Genomic DNA, 27,348 nt, shown 5'->3' with positions numbered 1-27,348 from the left:
CCCAGACGATGCTACAGGTTCCAGAGATGCCAAAGTGCTCACTCGTGTCCCAATGTCACCGCGGCCCAGGACAACAGCCTGGAGCCTGTCGACCGTGACCAACACAGCTTCCAGCTATTTATGGACGGTGGCCAGTTCCTCCTGAATCCAAACACAAAAGGCGCAGTCCCTATCTTTCCCTAACAATTTTTTTCCTCTTTTTTTTTTATCTCACAAGCAGTTCAAAACAAACAGATGATTGATGACTACGCGATTTACACTGTATCTTTTGGGAAACGAATAAGTGCAAATGTTATACCACTTTTTATATACAAACAGCTTTCTCCATGGCTCTGTATAGTTATATGGAAATAGCTACCTAACCCAAAATTTGTCAGACTCGACATTTTTAGTTTTTCTTCTTCAAGCCAGTGTTATGTTATGCAAAGTACAGTAACAAATTTTATTCCAGTTTGTAGAAGAACTTGAAGTTAACTCACTTTATTTGTTAGTGGCTGCATACTTTGATGAAACACCGATAAATTTGGAAGTAACTTTGGGATTTGAGGCTTCCCTGCCACATAGTGTGGTGTTTTATTTGCGGAAACTGTATACTTTCACCTAAAAAGGTATCTGAGGGTTTTGAAATAACTGTTTCATCTCTGTTGCTCATGTTACTTTCATCACTGTTTTTGGCAAGACATACAGGAAGCTGATGATGGTTTTATTTATTTTTAAGTTGATTTTTAATTATTTCGTTGATGCGATGACACACAGTAGTGTTTCCCTCCGTAGTTCAAGTATATTCCATGTTTGATGTACATGTTTTGATGCAGCTTACTTATGTCTAGTACTTAGGATTTAGCATATCCTGAACACAGTTCCTTTATTTTAATGTTTGTCTTCCAGACTTCTTTGTTTACACATGAGTAAATAAAGTCATACCTATGAGGTATTGTGGCAACTATTGTGTTTCTAGATTTATTCACTTTGTTATTTCGGCTATATGTTAAACAGGTACAAAAAGAACAAGCTGGGAAAGCAGAAATAAATCCACAGTTGGAGAGTTGTGGCTGGGCTTGCTGAAGTTCTTTTCTGTTCGCTATCCTCTATCTGACTATATTGTGCGTATTGACAAACGAGGCATTGAGAAGAGTAATGGCAGAAGGAAGATTATAATTGAAGGTGAGTAAATTAAACAAAAATAATGGGATTGGACTGTCTCAGAAGAAGATTCCATATTTATATTCCTTTTATTACTTTTCTTCAGCAGTGGTTGATCTGCTGAGAGAGAGAGAGAGAGAGAGAGAGAGAGAGAGAGAGAGAGAGAGCGAGCGAGCGAGGGGGGGGGGAGAGGGAGGGGGGGAGGGAAGGGAGAGGGGTGAGAGGTAGGGGATTTACTTATGTATTTACTATACTGGCCTTGTAACTCAAGCTTTAGGGCCATGCTAACTAGATTGTTCTCCGCAAAGAATTGGTGTTACTTTATTATATTAATTTACTTATTATTACTTCTGCCTTCATTGTGAAATATGTTGTGTAAGTTTATTATATCCATAATGGAGATCAGTTGTCAGGCTTGAAGTCTTGACACGTATTCCTCAGCAAATTGTCTTGACTCTTAAACACATAAACATGGCCTGCATTTTTACATTGAGCTATTGACTGTTGGCCTTCTTGCTGAAAGCAGTCCAGTGGTGAGAGGAAAGTTGCTTTAAGCCGTAGCAAAATCGGAGAATAGAATTTTTAATTTTCTGCATTGAAAGTGTAGTAGTGCATTTGATGAGGTGACATAGGACAGTTCTTTGTGAAAGTGTCTACTGAATTTAGGTTTTATTTATTTATTTATTTATTTATTTATTTTTTTTTTTTTTTTTGATATTGTCTCTGCTGTTTATCAGAGAGTTTATAGATTGTTTAAAAATAGTGCTGCTGAAATGTATTAAAATTTCACAGAGACTTCTTGTTTGAAAGGCCAGAGCAACATTTCAAACCACAATGTTTTAAAATATTGCATAGAAACACTACCCACTATATCTTTTCAACTACTTGATTGTAGTTATAATGCATACAAACAAAATTAATTTTTATTTGCCTCTAATGTCATTGATTTTCTTCATGCATTTGTCTGCCTCTCCCACCGGAGGTTCGGGTCCTCCCTTGAGTATGGGTGTTTGTGTTGTTCTTAACATAAGTAAGCTTAAGTAGTGTGTAAGTCTAGGGACCGATGACCTCAGCAGTTTGTTTCCTTAGGAATTCACACACACACACACACACACACACACACACACACACACACACACACACACACACACACACACTGCGGGTTTGGGGGTTAGAATAGGCCCGCGGTATTCCTGCCTGTCGTAATAGGCGACTAAAAGGAGTCTCAAACTTTTCGGCCTTATATGATGGTCCCCTGTTGGGTTTGACCTCCATCTCTCAAAATTTTCCGAAGAGTGAGACGATTGGGGAAGGGCACCTTACTTGGTACATTATGTCCATCTTGCGATCAGGCCTTTCGCCAGCTTATACACCGTTGAATTGCAGTCCTGTCCGCTCTCCATCTCTTGCGCATGACTCTGTTTCTGCGTGCAGATTACACCTTGCACTGTGCAGTGCCTCTTTCTGCACCGACTCGCCGGTCCATCAGACGCCATGGAAAGCACTATCACAGGTGCTAAATCGGAGGCAGCAGGTGACCCAGCGGCGTAATCTCCCTTCCCAGTCCCGTCACGCCTTTCTCAGCCATGGAAAACACCATCCTCCAGTGGAACTGCAGCGGTTTCTTCCACCATCTAGCTGAGCTCCGCCAACTTATCAGCCTTCAACCTTTCCTCTGCATTGCTCTGCAGGAAACTTGGTTTCCGGCAATGTGAACCCCCGCCCTCCGTGGCTACCGGGGTTATTATAAGAACCGGGCAGCTTATGAAATGGTGTCTGGTGGCGTCTGCATATATGTCCTGAACTCTCTTCACAGCGAGTCTGTACCTCTCCAAACACCTTCAGAGGCTGTCGCTGTTCGGGTGTGGACGCCACAGGCTGTTACCGTCTGCAGTCTTTACCTTCCACCGGATGGTGATGTCGCACAGCATGTCCTGGCTACTCTGATAGCCCAATTGCCGCCACCTTTCTTGTTACTGGGCGACTTTAACACCCATAACCATATGTGGGGTGGGTCGGTGGCAACAGTTCGAGGCGCCATCGTTGAGCATTTATTGGCGCAGCTCGATCTCTCGATCTTAAATGATGGTGCATTCACACACTTCAGTGTGGCGCATGGCACATACTCCGCCATTGACCTTTCCATCTGTAGCCCTAGCCTCTTACCGTCTGTCCAATGGAGAGTGCATGACGACCTGTGTGGTAGTGACCATTTTCCGATCTTTCTGTCACTGCCACAGCGTCAGTCTTCTGGGCGCCCTAGCAGATGTGCTATGAATCAGGCAGACTGGGACTTGTTCTCCTCCACTGTCGCTATTGAGCATCTCTCTAACGATGACATTGATGCAGTGGTTCAATCGGTCACCACCGGCATCGTTACTGCCGCAGAATCTGCCATTCCCCATTCTTCTGGGTCCCCTCGCCAGCAGACTGTGCCTTGGTGGTCGCCTGAGATCGCTGAAGCGATTAAAGCATGCTGGCGGGCGCTCCAGCGTTACAAGCGACATCACTCAATCAAACACCTTATCGCCTTCAAACGGCTGCGTGCGCAAGCAAGCAGGAGTGCTGGGAGCGGTATGTGTCCACCATTGGCCTCCATGTCACTCCATCGCAGGTCTGGGCCAAGATTCGCTGCCTCTATGGCTATCAGACCCCTGTCAGCGTCCCTGTGCTCTCACTGAATGGAGCAGTTTGTACTGACTCTGACGCCATTGCAAACCGCTTGGCAGAGCACTTTGCTCTGAATTCCGCTTCTGCCAACTACCCCTTGGGCATCCACTCCATTAAAGAGCGGATAGGATGTCGGAGTCTTTCTTTTCGCACCCACCATCCTGAATTGTACAATGTTCCATTCAGTGAGTGGGAATTCCGCAGTGCCCTCGCCGCTTGTCCTGATACCGCTCCTGGCCCAGATAGCATCCACTCTCAGATGCTGAAACACCTTTCAGTGGACTGCCAGCGACGCCTCCTCGATCTTTACAACCGCATTTGGGTCGAGGGTGAGTTTCCGTCGCAATGGCGGGAAAGTCTTGTTGTCCCCATTCTGAAACCGGGAAGAACCCTTTGGAGGTGGACAGCTACCGTCCCATTAGCCTCACCAACATTCTTTGCAAGTTGCTTGAACGGATGGTTAGCCGGTGCTTGAATTGGGTACTGGAGGCTCGGGGCCTTCTGGCTCCGTCTCAGGGTGGGTTCCGTAAAGGCCGCTCCGCCGCCGACAATCTGTGAGCCTGGAGTCCGCCATCCGTACTGCCTTTGCCCGCCGTCAGCATCTGGTCGCTGTCTTTTTCGACATGCGGAAGGCGTATGATATGACATGGCGTCATCACATCCTTTCTACGCTTTATGGATGGGGCCTTCGGGGCTCTCTGCCGATCTATATCCGCAATTTTCTGTCGTATCGTACCTTCTGCGTGCACATTGCGGCCTCATATAGTTCCTCCCAAGTCCAGGAGAACGGTGTGCCACAGGTTTCTGTTCTAAGTGTCTGTCTGTTTTTAATAGCCATTAATGGGCTCGCTGCGGCCGTGGGAAATTCTGTCTCCGCTTCCCTGTATGCTGACGACTTCTGCCTTTACTACAGCTCTATTGGCATTGCAGCTGCTGAATGTCAGCTACAGGGCGCAATCCACAAGGCGCAGTCTTGGGCTGTAGCGCACGGTTTTCAGTTTTCGGCAGCCAAGACTTGCGTTATGCATTCCTGCCGGCAAACTGCGCACTGTTCACCCGGAGCCGTGGCTTTATCTCGACGGCCAGCTTCTTACAGTGGTGGAATCACGTAGGTTTTTCGGGGTGGTTTTTGATGCCCGGTTGACTTGGCTGCCTCATATTCGGCAGCTTAAACAGGCGTGTTGGCGGCATCTAAATGCTCTGCGATGCCTGAGCCACACCAGGTGGGGCGCCGACCGATCTACTCTCCTACGGCTTTACCAGGCATTTATCCAGTCCCGTCTGGACTAGGGGAGTCTGGCTTATGGCTCAGCATCCCCATCTGCGTTGCGGGTGCTGGACCCAATCCTCCACAGCGGGATACGCCTTGGCACAGGTGCCTTCCGGACCAGCCCTGTGGACAGCATACTTGTGGAGGCTGGTGTCCCTCCACTGCAGATACAACGCCAACAATTACTGGTTGCTTATGCTGCCCATGTTTTTAGCTTGCCCGGGCATCCAAATTATCGTGTCCTGTTCCCGCAGTCTGTCGTCCATCTGCCAGAACGTCGGCCCAGGTCGGGTTGTCCGATCGCCGTACGCGTCAAACAGCTTCTCTACGGGCTTGGGTGGTTTCCCTGTACCACCACCTTTCTGGGCCCCTCTGCGTACATCCCCATGGTGTGTGCCTCGCCCTTGCCTTTGGCTCGACTTGGCACAGGGCCCGAAGGACTCAGTCCCTCCGGTGGCCTTCCGACGCCGCTTTTGTTCCATCCTGGCCACGTATCAGGGCTCTGGCGTTGTCTATACCGACGGTTCGATGGTTGCTGGTCGTGTCGGTTATGCACTAACTCTAGGGGACCATTCTGAACAACGTTTGTTGCCAGCTGGCTGCAGTGTTTACACTGCTGAGCTGGTCGCCATCTTTCGCGCCCTAGAGTGTATCCGCTCCTGCTCAGGTGAGTCCTTCGTTATCTGTAGCAATTCCCTGAGCGGTTTACGAGCTCTTGGCCAATGTTTCCCTCGTTCTCGTCTGGTGATGGCTATCCAGGAGTCCCTGCATACTCTTGCGCGTTGCGGCAGATCTGTGGTCTTTGTTTGGACCCCGGGCCATGTTGGGACACCCGGAAATGAAACTGTTGACCGCCTGGCGAAAGAGGCCACTAGTGCACCATCTCTGGAGATTGGCCTCCCAGCGACTGATTTGCGGTAACTATTACGCCACAAAGTTTTCGATTTATGGGACACTGATTGGCGCGACCTGCCCGTGCCAAACAAACTCTGCCGTATCAAGGAGACGACTACTGTGTGGCGGTCATCCATGCGAGCCAACAGCAGGGAATCAGTCGTCCTTTGTCAGCTCCGCATTGGGCACACCCGACTCACACACAATTATTTATTGTGTCGTGAGGATCCCCCTCTTTGTCGTTGTGGAGCGTCCTTGACAGTGGTCCATATTCTGTTGGAGTGCGCTCTTTTAACTGTGCTCAGGCAGACTTTTGCGCTGCCTGATACGCTCTCTGCACTTTTATCTGACGACTCTTCCATAGCGGACATAGTTCTGCGTTTTATTCGGGCAGGGGGATTTTATCGCTTAATGTAAGTGTGTGAGTTTTTGTGTTGATTCTGGCCTATGGCCTACGATTTGTCTGGATTTATTTATTTATGTATTTATTTATTTTTTATTTCTCCCCCCCCCCCCCCCCCCCCCCCCATGTGTTTCTCGGTGGTTGGCTTTTCCCTTTTTGTTTGTATGGTCGGCCAACCACCGTCACACTCTGTGTGATTTTAGTTCATTTTGTCTGGTCTTTGTCTATGTTTCTCTTGTTCTGTGTCGTCTGTTGATCGTTTTTATTCTCTGTGGGTGTTTTTAGTATTTGGAAAAAGGGACCGATGACCGTAGCAGTCTGGTCCCTTTAACCCCCACAAATCAATCAATCAATCAACCAACCAACACCCGCACACACACACACACACACACACACACACACACACACACACACACACACACAAACACACAAACACAAACAAACAAACATTTTCCTGACCATTACCATCAGGCCTGCTTCATCTAATTTGCTACTGGTTCCTTTACTTTTGTGTTTTCGTTGAATGTTTGTAATATTTTTTTATTCAGAACATAACATGTGAATGTGTTTTAGATGGCTAATGCCAATTCAAGATGGATTCATTTATTGTTTAGTTATACATGTAAAGTAATTTATTTTTTCTTTCCAGATCCTTTTCAACCAAAGATGAATATTGCTCGGACTGTGATAAGTGGCTCTACGGTGGAGTATTTTCTTCATTGCATGAGAATAACATTCAAATATTTTTCAATTCCTAATACAGCTGATGGGCCAATATATCATCATGTTATTAGAGATGGCACACTCGCTGAGGATTCGAAAGAAAAAGAAATAAGAGAGGAAATGATTGAGAAGATGTTAAGAGATGATGAGCGGTTCAACAAGAAGTTAGATGGGTTAATTTCTCAAAAAAATGCTTCATCCAGTGCTAATACACATTCCAATTTGACAGTCACTGTGTCTCAGGCACACACATTGAACTGTGGTGTGAATGAAAAATGTGTTTCCTTTAATTTCTCACAGTTCAGCTTTACAGGAGGAAAGGTAAGTTGTCATGAGTTAATATACTCTAAGATGTCTTTAGTGGAAATGTCAGCTGTGTGTAAAAAATGGGGGGAGGGGGGTGGTTAATACTGCTTCCTTACTGGTGGTGTAATTCCATTCACTGTCAGTGTTTCGTTGTGAAGTTCTTTGAAATACTGCAGTTTCTGTTGTGTTGGTATGTCAATAATGCTAGTGGCTATTGCTCTGATGCAATCGCAGATAGGCAAATATTGGAATGTGGGTATTTTAGGAAAATGAGTGATACAAATATTAAGAAAAATGGGCTGGAGTAATTGCTATATTAGGGCAACAAGAAAATTTACTGGAGAGGGCACAGCTATTAACTGAATTTGATTTTTGTTATTGTAGTACATGTTACACAACAAAAGAAGTGATCACAGGATCTACAGAAGTTTTATTTAGGTGTCATTTTGAAGAGCTCGTCTTTTTTTCTATTGAAATGGACAAACTGGAGTACAGTGTCTGTGGAATAGGCCATCCCAAAACTGCAGCCAAAGCAAAAAATACTGAGCAATGGCAAAATGTTCTTCGTAGATACTAAATGTTTATGAAAAAATTGACAGCTGGGCATAGCAGTAGAATTGAGTGTAGTACATTTTATATGAAAATTCATGATTAAGTTTCATTTCAGTTGTGTTATTTCTAAAACTCTAGCTAAAGTTACACACCCTTTTATGAATTTGCAGCAGTATTTCTACAATTAAAAAAAAATCCTCCTGAATATATTTGCCTAGTTTGCTACTATGAACATGATGTTGGTTCATCATTTCACATCAGAAGGAAATTGGCAATTGAAAGCATTAGGTAGAAGCTGGTGGCCCTGCATTTAAAATGGTGAAGGCAGATTTCATCCATCAGAAAGATTCTGCTGACTGCTTTTTGTGATGCATAATATATTGTCCTTATTTATTACCTTGAAAAGGCCAAACCCATTGACTGGAAAATACTACAAATGTCTTTGTCACATTTTATGAAAAAAAATATTTGGAACAGTCCTGGATTGCAAAAAGAGAGACAGATGTATAAAGAAATTCATTACTGCAAGAATTTACTGTCATTTGAAGAGGTAACAAAATGATCTAAATTTTTTCATCAAGTGCAGAACCTTCTGTGGGACAAGGAAGTTCATGTGAGAACTAAACAGACCATGTTTAAATTGTGTCTCTTACTGGTTATAACATACAGCTTGGCAAGGCAGATTTAACCGAGTTAAAAGCATGTGAAATGAAGTTTCTGCTATCAGCCTTGCAGAAGACTAGAAGAGAGAAAATTAGAAATGGAGACATCAGAGGAGACACGAAAGTGTATCTGTCATTCACTAAGAAACTAAGTACTGCATGGCTCAAGGGGTTTGGACCTGCACAAGGTATGAAGTAAAACAACATGCTAAAACAGTACTCGGACAGAAATGTGCATGCGAAAAGACCAGTAGAATGACCTAAAAAAATGACTGGACCAGGTTAAAGGAAAACCTGAAGACTAGAGGAGAAAACTGGGAAACAGTATCAAGACAAGAATTATTCAGGATAGAACCAAATGGGGACATTGTTCATAAACACCGTACCTTACTCACTTTAAGAATACGATGGTGATATTGGTGATGATGAAGAGGTAATGGCAGTGGTAGAGGTGTATTTTGCTGAACTTCCGGAATCACATTGTCATGGATAAGTGTCCTTGATAGAAAAAGTTAAAACGCATGAATTGCCACCAAAGAATAAAAATGCCTTTTTGATACAAGTGCATGTTTTTTCACTGTCAGGTTTTGGAATTTACACACAGTCCTCATAGAAATAAGAAAGATGGAGACAAAGAAAGTGTAAACACTGAAATAAAAGTTGCCACTTATTGATGAAAGGTGTTAATAAGAGAATGAAGAGGGTAAGAAAGGAAGTCAGCAGCAGATATAACTGTCAAAATTAAATGCTAAGAAGCAAACGCAAAATTATTAAGACAAAAATAAGACAAAATGGAAATGGTTGTAGGAATGCCAGACCACTTATAGGTGCTTGGATGAAGTTTAGAAAAGTGAGAAGGAAAAGTAGTAGAATCTGTTGTGTGAAAAAAGAAATCTATAGAAGAGTTATAAGTAGAATAAATACATTGAAAAACAAATATAAGGTAGTGTTACTAGTAGAGCGTGTGAAAGAATTAGATGTAGAAGGAATATCACATCCATTGCTATAATTTATTTGACAGAACCAGTCATTTGAACTGAATTAAGTCTCCAAGGTGCTTTATTTTGAATCCGATTTCATGAGCCACCTAAGAGCTCATTACCATACAAGTCCTGTGTGATTAAAAAAAAATTACCAATATTCTTGTTTGTCAGAGATTTAACATAACAGAAACAGAAATTATAATCATTCTGTTTCTTAAGTGGCATTTACATTTCTTGATCATTGGTTTACTACTGCTTTGAAAATATTTTTATATACCTGTATTAATAGCTGACACAGAAAAAAATTTACAAGAAAATGTATTTTCTTTTCAGAAACTTCCTTTAGTTTGTACTTTTTGTATGGAAGATAACCACACAAAGAAAGCCTGTCCACTAAATCGACCTGATAAGCTGGTGCAGATGACTGCAGACCACATCATGACCCTGGATAGGGTGTGTGAATATGTTCTAGGTATGATTTTAACTTTAATATGATAAAGAAAGCCTATTCTCTCAAATTCGAGTGAATGAACATGGTTGTGGTTCTCATTGAAACAGAAGCAAAATAATTTGTGTGACGTTGGGAAGAAAAATGGTTTGACAGGGTGTCACACTCTGCGAATCCCCAGATCCCATTAAGAAGAAATTGATGGTCTTTACTAGTCATTCTCTTTTTGAAATGTTAAAAATAAGAAACACCAAGTTATTGCATTATTTGCCAAAATTTCCATTTCTTTATGCAAGAGCAAGAGTATCGTGTACAGAGAGGAGACCGTGTTGCTTTATTTGATGCGAAATGACAGACAGTAATGGCCTTAATAACATCCTACACAGGTTTACCTTCATGTTCATTGCTGGTGGGACAATCTCATCTTGGGGTCTGATTTGACCTGCCCATCCTTTTTAACCTTCCCCAATCTCTCTCTCCCTCCCTCCCTCCCTGAGGAACGAACTATCTGCTCCAAAAACTAGGGAGTGCTTTACTTCTAGTTTCAGATGTGTGTATTCGCAACATACATATTTCATCTCTAAAGGTAAGTATAGACCATCATTTCCATCTCATAATTTATTAGACCCACTCCCCCTAATAGAGCTCACCACTTTTTTGTGAGAATGTGTGTGGTAAGTGTGGTGCCCCAAGCTATTGCAGTAATTCATCTTTTCCTGTGCAACAATTTAATTCTCTGACTGTATCTTTTCTCAGACTTATTCTCTGGGACATATTCCCTGCTGACAACCTAGTTTGCTTATAGGACATAGATTATGATTTACCCACTTCATTAGCTTTATTTTACACCACATAATTTGGTCAACATATGTTCGGGCTCCACACCTCTGACCTCCACTTTTCAACATGGTAATGAGTCCATGTGGGGGTGTCGTCTGGAACCCATAAAGTGGTATCCCCTGCCCACTGAGAGGTCATACTATGCCCAAACTGTCACTTCTCTCAAATGCCAACGAGCAGGTGCCTGTCAGTTGGGCAGTACCAGGACTCTGGGCAGTGCTCATTATGCTAGGGAGCCTTAGCTCTGGCTGAGTGGTGCATGTGGAGTCTCTTAAGGCAGATCATTGTGACCCTACAAACCTTACCTCCTTGGCCATGCTGTGGAAGGAAAATGAAACCATGTGGTTTGCAGAAATTTACTGTCTTCAGTTCCTGGTTTGTACCCGAACAGGTGGAAGGTCCTTTCTCTCTACTGAACCAGTGTTCTTTGCAGAGAATATTGAAAACCTATTTGGCAGACTCTCTATCCTTACTAAATAATGGACAACAAAATGTTGGGTAAAAGAAAAATTATGAAGTGGTTCCATCACAAGATGGCAAATCCTACCCATTTCCAAGTGTTACCCTCTTGTAAACAGCTTGGTGCTATACCTGTTACCATAACATTCCATAAGAACTTAAACTTGGTACACTGTTCAATGTTTCAGTGGAACCTGATTCTGCAGATAGGTAAAGAACTACACAAATACTCACAAGAGGTTAGGTATGTACTTCTTGTGTCATGTATGTTGAGGCCCGCAAGACAACAAGATTGAGAGAATGAAATTTTCTCTCTGCAGCAGAGTATGTGCTGAAATGAAACTTCCTGGTAGATTAAAACTGCATCCTGCATTGAGACACTTACTCCATCCCAAAGTTTCAACAAGATTGATACTGTTGCATTCAACCTCGCTGTCACGAGCTGTTCACTTCCAGAGGAAGCTGTTTTTCCTACCCCAATGTTGTGTGTTAAATGCCAGCACTTTGGGCATATGTCTTCCTGGTTTACACACAACCTGATTTTTTGGAATGTGATGTGGCTGGCGACTTAAAAAATTTCACTATGTATACTACTATCTGTCTGTGTCAGTTGTGGAAAAGATCATCCTCCTTGATTCACTAAGTGTGTTCACCTACTCAAGGAACACACAATCCAGGAGCTGAAGGACAAGATCATCTCTCACATTCTGAAGCACTGAAAAAATATGATCATTTGTATTCTGTCTCAGTGATACCAACAGTCATCAACAGTACATGGTGTATTTACTCCATTGATGTCGACATTCAGTAATCGCACAAATAAAAATGACCATGTGGGCGACAGGTCCTCCCTTTTGTGATTCATGCAGCACCATCTTTGAGAACCATTTTCTGCACCAAACCAGACAAGCATGATCATCCCGAGGCATCTTCTGGTGAGAGGAGTCCATCTACCCATAAATTCACATATCTACAACCTCAGACTAGGAAGTGACAGAAGGAACCGTGGACAATGGATCCCAGTGTTGCCTGCTCTTCTTCCATTCCTACACCCATGTCAGAGAAGCCCTTAGAAGAATATTGACGGCCATAAGTTGTGAAAGAGAGAAAGTAGTAGTCTGTTGAGAAGGCTACTGTGGTGATCCTGGAGGTAGCAGGTCCACTCATGCAACTGGGCTCTGAACTGATGTTTGCTGATGTTGTTTCACTCTAACTGGTGACAGATTGTGATCTTTGGACATGACCTCTCTTCCTGACCCATTCATGCTTAACCAGGAAATTAACTGTGATGATACAGTGGAACTGCAATGTATATTACTGCCCGTGCCAGAACCATCACTACTTTCCTCTCGTTATGCAATCTGTGTTATTCTCCAAGAAATGCACTACACTTACGGAAAATGGTCAACTCTTTGATGTTACGGTGCATTCTGTTGGGACCAAAAGAGCATTTAGCAGAGTCTGTTCACTAGATCACAAAGATGTCCTCATTGGGCAGAATGCCCTCCATGCCATGTTGGAAGCAATAGAAGTGTGAGTGAAAACGACCCCAGTGATCAGCATTTGTAACGTTTATTTACCTCCAGACAGGGCACTTATTTATCTTGAGATTACTGCCGTAAACCAACAACTCCAAACACCTTTTCTTCTACTAGGGGATTCCAGTGCACATCACTCCATGTGAAGAAGCTCTACATTTGTGTAGTAGGAGCCTTATTGTTGACCATGTTGTTCCTGATCTTTATCTGCCTCTCCTTAGTGAAAGTACTCCAGTACACTTAAGTGTTGCCCATGGTACCTTTTTGAGTATGGACATTATGATTTTTTTCCCCTTATCTTGTTGCTTTGCTACAGGGGTCACTTCACAACATCTTTGTGACATTGACCACTTAACAATGATCCCATTACTTTCTTGTCACTATCTGCTGAACCATTTACCATGTTGGGCTCTTCAATGATTGGGGCTCTTGAGGCTTTCAACCGATTTTTATTCATCAGTTTTTATCTCAGCTGTAGTTCAGGGTGATTGTTTGTACTTCACTCAGCTCTCCACAGTCTCAATAAAACAGCATTCCACAGGGTTCCATGATGAGTATCTCAGTCTTTCTCATTGCCATCAATGGACTGGTAAGCTGTTGGGCCATTGGTCACCCATGCGTTTTATGTTCAGGACTTGGTACAGTTCCTAGTCTGTAGCCTCGGTCGAATGCCAGCTCCAAGTCACCATCCTAAGGGCCTCCACTTAGTCCTTTTTCCATTGTTTCCATTTCTCTCCTCTAAAAATTTGGAATTTTTTTGTCGTCGTACCACAATCCATACTGTCCCACAACTCTACTTGGGTACCGAGCACTTGGACATTCTCTCTGCTAAAAAACTTACTTGGCTGCCCTGTATTCATCAGCTAAAGACTAGCTGCGTGCAGAAGCCTAGTACCCTATACTTTCTTGCCCACACCTCTTGGGATGTGTGCTACTCATCTATGTGTTTACAGGGTCTTGTTCCTGTCCTGACTGAACTATGGTTGCCAGATTTGTGGCTCAGCGGCACGTTCAGCTTTGTAGTTATTGGACCCAGGCTATCATTGTGGTGTTTGACTGACCACTGGTGTCATCAGCACCAATTATGTAGGCAGTCTGTGTGTGTTTCTTTCAGACCTCCAGAAGTATGGGAGTGCTACTGTCACTTACACTGATGTCTTTAAAACTATAGATTGGAGAGAGATGTATAAGCATATTGTGTCCAGTCAGGAACAACATTCGTTGCCTGGAACATGTTGTGTTTTAAAGCAGAACTGACAGCCATTAACAGAAACCTACATTTTATTTAATAAGTCTCCACTGACAGTACTTTTATTTGCAGTGCCTCAGTGAGCAGTCTCCAGGCTGTTGCCCAGTATTGCTTTTGTGACCCAGTGACATCTGTTATTCATGACTTTCCTCTGACTTAAGATGTACTGCTTGCTGAGTTGGGTTTCCCTTGGTCCCAGGTCATTAAGATATCCCACTGAATGAACTGGTGAAAAGTTTGGTTGTAGAACTGATTACTCCTCCCACTTTCATGTTGACAATCCTAGGTGTAGATTTGCGGTTGCAGTTAAGGCCTGTGCCCACTCAGAGATGGAACAACATATGGTGGGCCACTGCCCCTGTAATAAACTTCGTGCTATCAAAGAGATTACTGCTGCTTGGTGCTCCTCCTTCCTTTTTTCCTGGGAGGAATCCACCATCCTGTGTCACCTTTGCATCAGTCGTAACAGATTAACACAGAGTTTTATTTAATGTAATGAGCCACCCCCATATTGTGACTTGCAGCCTTACAGGCAGTAGCTCATAGTGTAGTGGAATGCCTCCTGCTTCTAACCTTCCGTACAAAGTATGGTCTTCAGAATACTTTGCCTCTAATATTGGTGAATGATTTGCAAATAGTTGAAATGGTTCTCCACTTTCATAGAAAGTGGTTTTTATTCTCAGTTGGTAGGTTTTTAAATGACCTTCAGGGCAAACGGAGCAGGGTGGTTGGAACATCTTCCACTGCGTGTTGGGTCTGGGGAACCCTGTACCGTGTCTGATGCGGTTTGCCTGTTTTTCTGTTGCCCCTATTTTCCAGTTTTTGGGTAGAATTCTGTTAAATAGGGGGTGCTCTTTAGTGTGTTGACTGTGATGGATTAGATGTGGCAAAGCATGCAAGTACCAGGACACTTGCCAGTTGGCATACCTAGTTCCCTCATCTTGTTTTTATTATTGATGGTCCAACTAACATTCATTGGATTTTTAGTCTTCTCACTTTTACTGATCTGAATATCTCAACGAGAAGGTATTCTTTGTTATGTAACTCTTCACCCCAAATCTTGCCATGGATGATCCCTGGGTGACCCCTTGTCACCTGTGACCTACATACCTGCCTGATCCATATACATCTCTGTAAATTATTTCTTAGCTCTGGCAACAGTATCATCTTCAATACCTTGATTACACCTCTCCTATGTACTTTCATCAATGGAACCTGTTTCTGGTGGTTGTCAGTAACTCCAGATGAAGTAGTACCCCTGGACTGAGGGACTGATAACCTCACTGTTCCGTCTCTAAACCCCCAGTCAACCAGCCAAAAGTCTAACAGACTTTTGCTGAACATAAACACCTCCTTGCAGTCTTTGATGATGAACTTGAGGCATAAAACAATGCTTGCCATAATCACGGTTTACTTACCCCGCATAACTATGGCTTTTGATGCTCGCTACCGATTTGTATTAGTCAGTTTTTATCCCGCTGGTTGCTTTGGGTTTGAGTTAGCACATCACTCAGCTCCCAGTGGGTCAAAGAGAGTGGTGTCCAGCAGGGCTCCATGCAAGGTGGTACACTCTCCCTCATTGCCATTAATGCGATAATGACCTGCTTCAGACCACTGGTCACTCTGCTACAAGTTGACATCCAAAGGGCCTCTGTCCAGAAGCATTCCCATGGCCTACGATTCTGTGCTATGAAAATGTTAATTATCCACTTCTGTCTTTGCACCATGTCCATCCTAATGCAGAACTTTGCTTGAACAGTGTTGTACAGTTTGGATTTCTGTGACACTTCATTAATAAAAAGCTGACATGACTGTCCCATATTTGTCAATTGAATTCAAACTGCACATGAAAACTTCGCACTCTCTGCTTTCTTGCCTACAACTCTTGGGATGTGGATCACACTACTCACGTCCATATTTACTGGCCCCTGGCCTTGCTCCAGTTGGTCTATGGTTGCCAGGTTTATGGGCCAGTGGCACCGTCAGTTTTGGAACTGCGGCCCAGTTTATCATTGTGGAGTAATATTGTCCACTGGCACCTTCTAGACTAGTCCTGCAGTGTGTCTCCTTTACCAGCTACATTGGTCATGGCTTTTACTCTGTTTTAATTGCATTTCAATGTGGTTAGCCCCTTTCTTCTGCCACACCATATTTTTGTTTTAGGAGTAGTTTGCTGATGAATATTGGATACTTCCCCCTTTAACACTTTGATTATAATAGATCGGGGATGGGGCAGCTGTGGGACAGAAGATTCCTGTATCGTGCAGATCCCCCAGACGCACTTGCCTGGCTCCACCCACCTTCTGACCTGATTCTTTGTCTTACCTGATTGTTATTGTCAGTTCAACAGGTGTCCATTACATTTGTAGCCCCTACTGACTATTAATATTACTAATCTGCCAGCTAGAAGACATTCTTTACTCTATAACTGTCTTTGTCCATTATTGTGTTGGTTCACCACCCTGGGAGATCCCTCGTCCAGTTTTGTCTTACGTTCTGGTTCAATACGTATACTTGAAAAGAGTGGAAATGGCTATGAAAGCCTGCAGACTTACACATATACTTTGACTACTAAAATTATTTTTCAGCCTTGGCATCAATATTGCTTTCAGTGTCTTTATATTACCACTCTTGCATACTTTCATAATTCGATCAAATTTCTGGCGGTCGTCGCTAACTCCAGATGAACTGCCTCTTGACCAAGGGGCTGATGACCTCCCTGTTTAGTCCCTTAAGCATGAACCAAGCTAATTTACTAGTTTATTAGCCACAGTGTCTGGTGTCAACATAAATATCTTTTGCCCAACTTTTGAGTGAGATGGAGGAGGGGGTAGAGTGTATGTAGTTTACTGTGGGTGTTTTTTTGTACAGGCACATATATTCAAATTTGTTCACTTTTTAAAATTTAATTTAGCTTTCGCTAAACACAGTTGTGGTGCAAGTTCCTAATGGTGCTAAATAAATTTCTAAGATGTGTGTTAGTTTAGTCATACCATCATTGAAATTCCTGGATCTGTTAATGGCATTGTTACCTGTTACTGAAGTAGTTCATATTTCTTGGAATAATGAGCAAACTACAACATTTTTCAAAACTTTAGAGATTGAGCATGTAGAGTGTGCACACATCCTAGATATCAGCCACACCGATGGTTGTATACAAAAATGGCAATTTACAAAGATTAATCAGTGCCAAAGACACATTATTACAGAAGTTACAGTTTGTGTGTACATGTTCAACAGAATATTTAAAAGATATAAATCTTCAGTTCATGCGATACGCAGTGAATGAGCTTTAATTAGAAGAGTAATAGGCCATCATAACAATATTTATAGCAATTGATGTCCTGTTGAAAATTGTGGAATGCAAAAGAAAGATTAAAACGAGGGATAGCTCTGTCTTTGTATGAAAATATTCCGGTTGTAGATATGAGTGCTTGCTAATAATTTACATTATTGTGTGTTGTGTAATACACAAGTGATGGGGGAAAATGTTGCATACATAAATGTTACAATAGTGGATGCTAAATAAACACTTACTGTTTGTTAACAATGTCAGTATTATATTTTATTGTGATATTTGTCATTAGTTTAGTGTCTAAGTGTTTGTACTATGAATGTGTGCATGATTTCTTCTACATTTCATTGTAGAAACTAGTATTATTTGTTGTTTATAAATAGTTCAGTTAGCAGTAGATGGTTGCTGTTTTTCTTTTTGTTTAGAGTTTACTTATATTATTACACAACCATGGTCTCACCATGCCAGTTCTTGGTGAAATAGCGTATATATCTTTTTCGTTTCTAAATTCCATATTCTTTTCAGAAAACTTTTCTCAAACACAAAAACAAATAGACCTACGAAAGTCTATTGTAATGGATCTGGAACAATATATTTCAAAACTGTATCCAAATGTGAAGCTGGAACTATTCGGATCATCATGCAATGGGTTTGGATTACAGAACTCTGATCTTGATATTTGTTTGACCCTAAAAGGAAATGATACAGGAATGGTAAGATTAATTCTGCAAAGATTTATGCCCTTGAAATGACAGTACTAACATTGTTTCTGTTTTGAAATGACATATCTTTTTGTTGTTACTCTCCAATAGAGATGGTTGTAATGAACTTATTTGTTGTGGTGATTCAAGAAATAAACAGAAACACTGTCAGTCTTGTTTGAAATGAAGTATGTAATATTAATTTTTCAACCTAATTTTGTTTGTATTTGACGTGTAAAAAATTTCCCTATCAGTGAGAAAATTAAGATCAAGAAATAATTTTAAAAAATGTGGAGCCCATAGGTGGTCAGTAAATCTGGTTAACTGGCAAGTAAGTGAAAGTGGCTGACTAGTGTACCCTTTGCATTTTTCCTGTTATCTTTGATATTACTGTGGGAGCAACAAGCAATTCTAAAGTTCATCTGACAAAGTGGAGGAAGCAATCAGTTGCCCAGAAGAGAGCTGGCCAGTAGATGCAGAGCTGCTGACTAGTATGCTTCAAATGATTAGTTACAGTACTGCTGTAGGGGGCTAGCAGAAAATGGAGGTGGTGTACATTTGATGTAAGCCGTCTTTAACACGATATGTTGTGATATTTCTGTGCCACATATGAAAGCATTTCTTCTCACAGTACTGTTGCATGTATAATTGGGAAATAAATAATTTGCAATTATGCAGTTACTGTTGCTCTGTAAGTGCCAGACCACAAATTGACAGTATCGGGTTCCATCCTCAGTCATTCATGGGATTTGTTTTGATGCTTGGTGCACTATTAACCTTTGATTGTAGTTTCAGAATGCAAAATGTTTTCTTTTATTATAATTGGCGAGGGCTAATATTTGTTTTATTGTAACAGGAAAAATGTGTTTTTGTCCTTCTTAATTTATTTTTCCTGCTATCCTTATTAAAACTAAAAATATTCCTGTTACTTTCTATTAAATTGCAATACTCACACCTTTCCATACACTTCTAACAGTTCTGTCCTCTTTAAAAACAAAATCACCTTGTATTCAACTAAACACACAACACTTTTTATACATAATTCACTATTATTAATTTTGACGTTTAATTTCCATACATTCAAGAGAATACTGTTGATTTTGGACAAATTCCTCCTAGTTACGTGATTAGTAGTAGACTGATATATTCATCCTTATTAAATACATGTCAGTCTGGTGTTTAGTAACCTATAAGTGTTCAGAATGTAACCATATTCACAGACACATAACCTATGCATGGCCTGTAAACATCCATTCCACATGATTTCAATAAAAACCCTGCAGATGATCTATGGAACGTATGACTAACTGTGCATTTCAAATACCTCTGAACTTTACACAAATTATTTCTCAAGATTTTTGTATCCACATGTATCAACATCTGACTGAAATAGACATAAGTCAGCTCAGTAGTCCTGTTTGTACTTCCCATGTTACATGTTTGACCAGAGGAAGTCTAGAACTCTGAAACATTGCAAAGTCTGCCTTGTAGATATGCCTTTGATCTTGTGCATACATACACTGCTGGGGCCAGTGTTAATCTTCTCTCAGAACCATACTGAGGTGACCCTGCATCCCTGGCAGAATTGCCAAAGCTGTGCTCCCTCTCCCAGTAAAATTATCATTCTATAATTTTCTCTACAGATTTAGGAAATCTTATAATTTTGTGAATAGGTTTATTAAAACTGAATCATTGCAAAATATTATTGACATCAGTTGGCATGCAAAGCAAGCTCTCGTTCCATTTCTCGTTTGAAAATGACTGTTTGTACAGTTGTCAGAATATCGTCAGTCATCGTGAACTTTGTGGCTCTATTGCCTTAAGTTACTTGAACATTTGATATGCTGGGAGAAGCTCAAGTTTCAGAGCAAATGTACTGGCTGGAATGGCTAGTATTAGCCATTATCCTCTACCTTTTCTGCTTACTTCCTCCACTGTTGCATCTTGCTCCATTGATTATCAGCAAAATCAGAAGCCATGGATAAGATTTGCTTCAGCACCCACACACAGTGCTGCGTATTTGTTGGCAGCTCACTTCTTGTTCTCATTTTTTTCCCCTCTCTTCAGTCCCCACAAAAATGGATTGACAGCTAGCATTATTGAGGAAAGCTGTTGAAAACATACAGGAACTAGAATTCTTGGCTACAGACACAGTTTGTATCTTGCCCACCTATAACGTTGCATTATAAAATTTTCCTTGCAATGTTTGTGTGCAGTGGTTTTGCAACTGCAGCCATGTACAGGTGCTCTCGCTCTCGCTCGCTCTCTCTCTCTCTCTCTCTCTCTCTCTCTCTCTCTCTCTCTCTCTCTCTCTCTCTCTCTGATTTATTTATTTTAAATTGTATCATTTCTAGCCATTTCTCTTATTGTGTGTATATCACCATAAATGCCATAAAGGTTCCATTGCAGATGATCTCATGTTTGTGTGTGTTTTTACAGGATCTTGACTTCGTACAGATAATTGAAGATCTATTTGTTCATTTGAAAGGATATAAAAGTATTAGGAATTTAGTTCCTATAACATCTGCCAAGGTGCCAATAATAAAATTCAACCATTTCTCATCGGAATTAGATGGCGATATCAGCATATATAACGTCTTGGCTCAAAACAATACAAGACTACTTAAAGTGTATTCAGATATCGATATAAGAGTAAAGGTAAGACACAATGCTGGAAGTAGTTTTCTTGTCTCCACTTCAAACAACAGAAATGTTAAGTTAGACTCTTGAGTGCTACATATGTAAAAGGCTACACGCTACCATAAGCTCCTATACTCCCTTCTTCCCTCTCGAGGGCTTACAGTTTTGTAGTGAGTGCTTGATTGGTGAACATGGTACCTTGAGCCCCTGGGGTACTAGTTCCATTTTCCATACCATGTCACCCTCTGGTCATGGGCTGTGAAGAGGAAGAATGTTTCGCAGACTTGTACCCACAAGGCCCCAGTAGTCTTGTTAGATACAGTGAATTGGTTAATTGCAGAAAGGTACAACCCCTAAGTTTTCCCTTTCCTTCCCCCTCCCTTTCCAGACCATGTGATGCGAGGAAAGTGAATTCAGTGGAAATGGCAAGAAATACTTCCATCAGTACCTAGTATGTACCCGAACTGATGGAAAGTCCTTTTTGAGTTCAAAACCACAGTTGTTCATTGAACATATTCAATAAAATTTACATGCCGTAGCATCCATGAGCAAAATGTGAAGTCAGTGCATCCTCATTAAAACAGTTGACACCTACTCATAAAAGCATTGCTCGGCTTGGAGAAGCTCGATGACATCTCCATTGCCATCAACCCCTCACAAAAGCCTTATCATCATCCAGGGTGTTATTTTTCATCAGATGAATTGTTTGAAACTGGGAGAAACTGGTTGTCAAATTTGTTTGCTGTATCCAGTGGGCACCAAAAGAGTGGTTACTGGAGCCTATGTTGCGGCTTTTGAATGAGATGTATTAACTGAAAAGGTCAAAGTAACAGTTTCCTACTGTGAGGTAAAACTGTACTTTACACATTTCTCCTCATCAGTGTGGTGTCTTACTTGTTTGCATTTTGAGCAGATATCACGCTGTACAGATACCTCAGTGAGTGGAGAATGCAGATCGCCCAGACTAAGAACACACTGTGTATCCAGCCACCAAAATGTGACACCTTGAACTGTCTCATGTTAAAAGGGGGAGGGGTGGGGTGGCGGAACAGGAATATAAAACCCTTGCCTGCCATTTATATTTAGAGTCAAGGGATAAAAGATATGAACACCTACATCTAGTACAAATGGCCACAAAATTTGCAAACACAGTAACTAGCCCCTCCCCCCTCCCCCTCCATAACAAAGGTGAAATCATCTGTTTTACCATGTCAGGCCTCAGTGGCCACCAAAACTGAACTGTATGTCAGGCAAACAGCATCCCCTTTCGCTCCGTTCCCACAAAAACCCATTGGGGGCTTCGGTTCCCCTCTCCCTGTCAGCATGCGGTCCAACTCACTTGGCATCCCAACTGATGCTGCCTCATGGCCCAATATCAACCAGTCCTCTAATGAGATACTGGCTATGGGCAGTACAAGAAAGAAAACAAGAGAAAAGCCCACCCGGCTAGCCGTGCAGTCTAACGCGTTGCTTCCTGAGTGGGAAGGCGTGCTGTCACTGGCACGAATCCACCCAGTGGATTAGTGTCGAGGTCCAGTGTGCCGGGCAGCTTGTGCGTGGTTTTTAAGGCGGTTTTCCATCTACCTCGGCAAATGCAGGCTGGTTCCCCCTCATTCCACCTCAGTTACACTGTGTCCCACCTCAGTTACACTGTGTCAGCAATTGCTGCACAAACACAGTTTCCACGTGCACATACACCATAATTACTGTACCACGCAAACATTTGGGGTTACACTCCGAGACGTTTCCAGGGGGTACACTGGGGACCGAACCACACAATAACTGTGGATTCGGTGTGGGGCGGCGGTGAGGTGGGTGGACTGTTGTGGTCTGTTGGGGGAGGAGACCAGACAGCGAGGTCATTGGTCTCATTGGATTAGGGAAGGAAGTCGACCATGCCCTTTCAAAGGAACTTTCGGGTTACCAGAAGAGCCAACACCGAGTTAAGAGTGGAGGCTGAAATGCACATGTTTCAGCTCATACAGGCTGGCGTGAGGAGGGAAGAACTATACTGACGTGAGGTTTGGAACATGACAAGGAATGAGAATTCAGAAAGCGGATGTCATTAGTTTGATACTTAACTTTAATCCATTAATACATGTTTCACAATATTATCTGTTCAGAATACATTCTTGAAGATAGTAATTATAGTAACTGAGTATGGCGCCTTGCTAGGTAGTAGCAAATGACATAGCTGAAGGCTATGCTAAACTGTTCTCTCTGCAAATGAGAGCATATGTAGATGGTGAACCATCGCTAGCAAAGTCGGCTGTACAACTGTGGCGAGTGCTAGGGAGACTCGAGAGACTAGACCTGCCGTGTGGTGGCGCTCGGTCTGCAATCACTGATAGAGGCTACACGCTGGTCCGACGTATACTAGGCTACCACCTAGCAAGTGTGATGTCTGGCGGTGACACCACAGGAACCGTCCCGGCATTTGCCTGGAGCGATTTAGGGAAATCACAGAAAACCTCAATCAGGATGGCCAGACACGGGATTGAACAGTCATCCTCCCGAATGTGAGCCCAGTGTGCGAACCACTGAGCCACCTCACTCAGTGTCTGTGGCCTGTTGTGGGGTTGTGAACCACTGAGGGCTACAGCAGAACAAAGCCTCCCCATTGTTTCTATATCTGCGGTTTAATACATACATACATACATACATACATACATACATACATAAATACAACGAGAGAAAACCAAGGATTAAGGTGGATCTGGCAGCCTCAGCTGCATTGGACCTGCCACCACCACCACCACATCATCTTCTTGCCTTCTCCCCACTACTCGTGGGAGCTATAGTTTTGTTTTCAGCACCTAATAGATTCCAGAAACCTGCTTTCCTTCCTTCTAGCAGTAACCATACACCTTAAGAAAACTAAGTGTCCCTGAAATCAGCGCACACACACCACTGCAGAGTGAAAATTCATTCTGGGATACATGCAGACTATGCACTCTAGTTAATTGCAATCGAAACTTTAAGACCAAATTCACCTCCAAATTCATTTCATACTTCACAAGTTAAACTTGTGTGGAATTTGATTGCCCACAGTGTAGTCCACTTGCCTCTGCTATTGGACTGCTAATTTGCCCCACATTGATACCTACAATTTTCCAGCTCTCGTCCGTATTGAAACTATAGCTGCTGTTACAAGATGAGTTGCCTATTTATTCAATGTGTACAATGTTAAATATTTTGCCAGTTCAAAAATACTTCTTGGGCACTGAAAAATTAAGAACTTTGTGATGAATTTTATTCTTTATTTTGCACTTAATTTGGGGTCTTGCACATTTTTCAAGGTGATATTACAAATCTGTTTTGTGGTGATAGTCCTTGTTTCATTTGTTATGTAACTTTATCCATTGTCAATTATATATGATAGTAACTTGGCTACACACACCAGTTTATCAAGTATTAATGCCTGTACAGTGTGTTGTAAATGGACTTAAAATCAAAGGGGGAAGCTGTGACTGTTGTATGGGCTATTTTCCTAAGTGGTTAATGATATTGTCCAATTTTTAATGGATGTTAGTATTCAGGCACTTACGCCCATATGTTCACTCAGTCAAGAATTTAATTTCGTGAATATTCCTCATAGTTAGTTAGCTGTTTACGCAGACTGAATGGATTGCTGTGTAAGAAAGTTGTTAAATAACAATAAGGGAAAAATAGATGGCTACTCACCATATTGTGTTGGAGAGAGGCATCTTGAAAGAGACTGCTAAAATGCACTCTTAAGAAAATGTTGAGGACCAATGAGCAACTGTCTAAAAATACCCCAGACAGTGTGGGATACCAACCTGACTGTTGCTCGCTGTACGGCCCAACAATAAGGAGTGATGCTGTCATAGCAGGATCCCTTTGGTTGTACATTTCAGGAAGATAATACCCGCCCGCACATGGCAAGAGTTTCTGTTACTTGTTTTCATGCTTACTGTGGCCAGCAAGGTTGTTAGATCTGTCCTCAGCTGATAATGTTTGGAGCATCATTGGCAGGTTCCTCGGAATGGCTTGGGATTTTGACTATCTAACATGCCATTTAGACAGAATTTGGCACAATATCCCTCATGAGGACAACAACTTTATCAATCAATGGCAAGCTGAGTAACTGCTTGCATAAGGGCCAGTGGTGGACCCACACATTATTGACTTGCTTAATTACCGAGCGAGGTGGCACAGTGGTTAGACACTGGACTCGCATTCGGGAGGACAGCGGTTCAATCCTGCGTCCGGCCATACTGATTTAGGTTTTCCGTGATTTCCCTAAATCGCTCCAGGCAAATGCTGGGATGGTTCATTTCAAAGGGCACGGCCGACTTCCTTCCCCGTCCTTCCCTAATTCGATGAGACCGATGACCTCGCTGCCTGGTCTCCTTCCCCAAATAACCAACCAAATTGTTCAATTTGTCAAGCTCTTTTTCTTGAGTAAATCATCCAAATTTTATGTAATTGTAATAATTTATTTGTCTGTACATGTACAACACATCTACGGATTTCCATACAATTTGGATAATTCTTTGGTGGTGTCCCCCCACCCACACTCAGTCATGTCTGCAATCCCGTAGGCCAGCTGTCCGAACTGTCCACAATGAGCTGTCCACCAACCCTTCTCTGCATGTACGTGCATAAGGGCACTCAATCTGGATCAGCCTGCTGTAGGAAAAGTACTGTTAAATAGAAGCCTACTGCATGTATTTTCTTCTGTTATCAAGTTAGTGACATTGAATAATACAATCCATGCCTGTGGATATTGAAATGGAGGCAGCTGAGCTGAGATGAGTATCACATCAGAATAGTGCAGTACGCTGCCACAGAGGGTGTGCGGGAGGCATTGCATTAGCAGAACCGTTGATCCAGACTTTAAATTACCAGCAGCAATAGGCCAGTTCTTGTGCAGACATCAACTATATCAGACATGGCCTTCATCTCATGCCATGCTGCATTTTCTGTGCACTTAGTTTGTCATATTCCTTGCACTGGTCGCGTTGTTTGTCCTGTGCCTGTCTCTATCCGGTGTTCCAGCACTATACCCCCCAGATACTGACTTGCACATAGAATTTTGTCACCTCTTCCCAGGCTAGGCTCCACGGGTTAGTAGGCGCATTAATATAGTAATATTTTGCACCAACAGTGATGGTCCACAGAATTGTCATGCCTATGCAGATAAAAAAACATATCATGTGCCTGACTATGAGTCAGCAGTAGATGGGCAGCATAAGTGACCCTACAGTCCTTATAGTGGCTGAGGGATGATATTTCAGTAGCATCATTGTAGCCTTGTGTGATGTTTTTATGCAGTAGTGGTAATGCAAAAAATTTTGTTTTCCAGATTCTGGGATATGTTATGAAACGTTTTGCCAAATTGTGCAATATATGTGATGCTTCTCGAGGTAGCCTGTCATCATATGCATATATTTTGCTGGTGATATATTTTCTACAACAGTGTGAACCACCTGTGCTGCCAGTTTTGCAGGAGGTAAGATAGCAATTCTCTCTCTCTCTCTCTCTCTCTCTCTCTCTCTCTCTCTCTCTCTCTCTCTCTCTCTCTCTCTCATATAATTTTTAGAGTATGTAATTTGAAGTCGATGGTGGAGGGATTGTCCGTGGTTGCGGGAGCAGTTGAAGTAATTGAGGAAGGCAGTGTGCAGGCTAAGATTATAGTGTAGTACTACAATGAACATGGTAGAAATGTCTGCTTCTTAGTGTCCTATTGTCTTTCTTCTAATGTCTTAGTTTGGAAATACAACATACAGAACAGCAGCAAGTATCAGGACCTCACATGTGTAATACTGTCTGCTAATAGGTTTCTTAACTCCAGAACAGTGGTGTTTCTGACATTCCTAAAACAGCAGAAAGGGGTTATTTTGACCTCCATAAAATTGCTTTGTAGTAGTTTTGGTCAGTCACTACCTTGTTGTAAGTTACAACAACAATTATTTAACATGATAATTAGTGCAGTAGATACTTACTTGAGCAACAACAAAATATCTTAATACCTTATTGTTGCTCACGGTGTCCAGTTTCTTAAACTGTAGACTTCATTGTATTAAGTATTTGCAGAACCTTCTAGACATGCTTAATGTATATAGTCCATACTATACTGTGTTTTATGGACCAAAAGACACTACGGACAATAAGACTTGCATTAATTTTGAAACAATTTTTTTAAGAAATAACAGTTGTGCTATTTTTATTATTAGATTGCAAAGTCATACTTTAAAAAAATTCTTTGTTTATAAAACTGAAGTGACCTTTTAAAAATCCCTAAAAATCATCTTCTAGTTTTGACCATTTTGCATTCACTCCTATATTTGCATATTTAGTCTCTGTTTCCATTTTCTTCTGCTCATGCTATTAGGTACTTTCAATTTATAGCTCACACCATCTTGAATACCTTTTATTTTTTTCCATTACCAAACTATCTACTAACATAAATATTTTACTGTTACCAATAACACAAATCACTTTCAGTTGAAGTTCACTGGCACTATAGCCTGCAGAGACACATGATAGGCTAGACAGTGTTCTGTATTTGTAATGCGGGGCAGGAGGGAGACAGTGTCAGCAAGCTT

The 27,348-nt window shown here is 42.0% G+C and overlaps 1 protein-coding gene across 2 annotated transcripts in view; it reads left to right on the top strand.

The window, feature by feature from the left end:
- Window positions 1-27,348, top strand: part of LOC126297793 (terminal uridylyltransferase 7-like) — a 181,570-nt gene that overhangs the window by 130,214 nt on the left and 24,008 nt on the right. For both annotated transcript variants that reach the window (XM_049988998.1, XM_049988999.1), the window contains exons 9-14: window positions 997-1,164; window positions 7,030-7,424; window positions 9,940-10,078; window positions 17,961-18,148; window positions 20,576-20,794; window positions 26,106-26,252. In XM_049988998.1, the coding sequence (XP_049844955.1) occupies window positions 997-1,164; window positions 7,030-7,424; window positions 9,940-10,078; window positions 17,961-18,148; window positions 20,576-20,794; window positions 26,106-26,252 (1,256 nt within the window). The remainder of the gene's footprint in view (window positions 1-996; window positions 1,165-7,029; window positions 7,425-9,939; window positions 10,079-17,960; window positions 18,149-20,575; window positions 20,795-26,105; window positions 26,253-27,348) is intronic.

Source organism: Schistocerca gregaria, chromosome X, assembly GCF_023897955.1.
Source record: "Schistocerca gregaria isolate iqSchGreg1 chromosome X, iqSchGreg1.2, whole genome shotgun sequence".
Classification (NCBI taxonomy): domain Eukaryota; kingdom Metazoa; phylum Arthropoda; class Insecta; order Orthoptera; family Acrididae; genus Schistocerca; species Schistocerca gregaria.
Note: the sequence above shows the minus strand (reverse complement) of the source record. Positions and strands in the feature narration are given on the sequence as shown.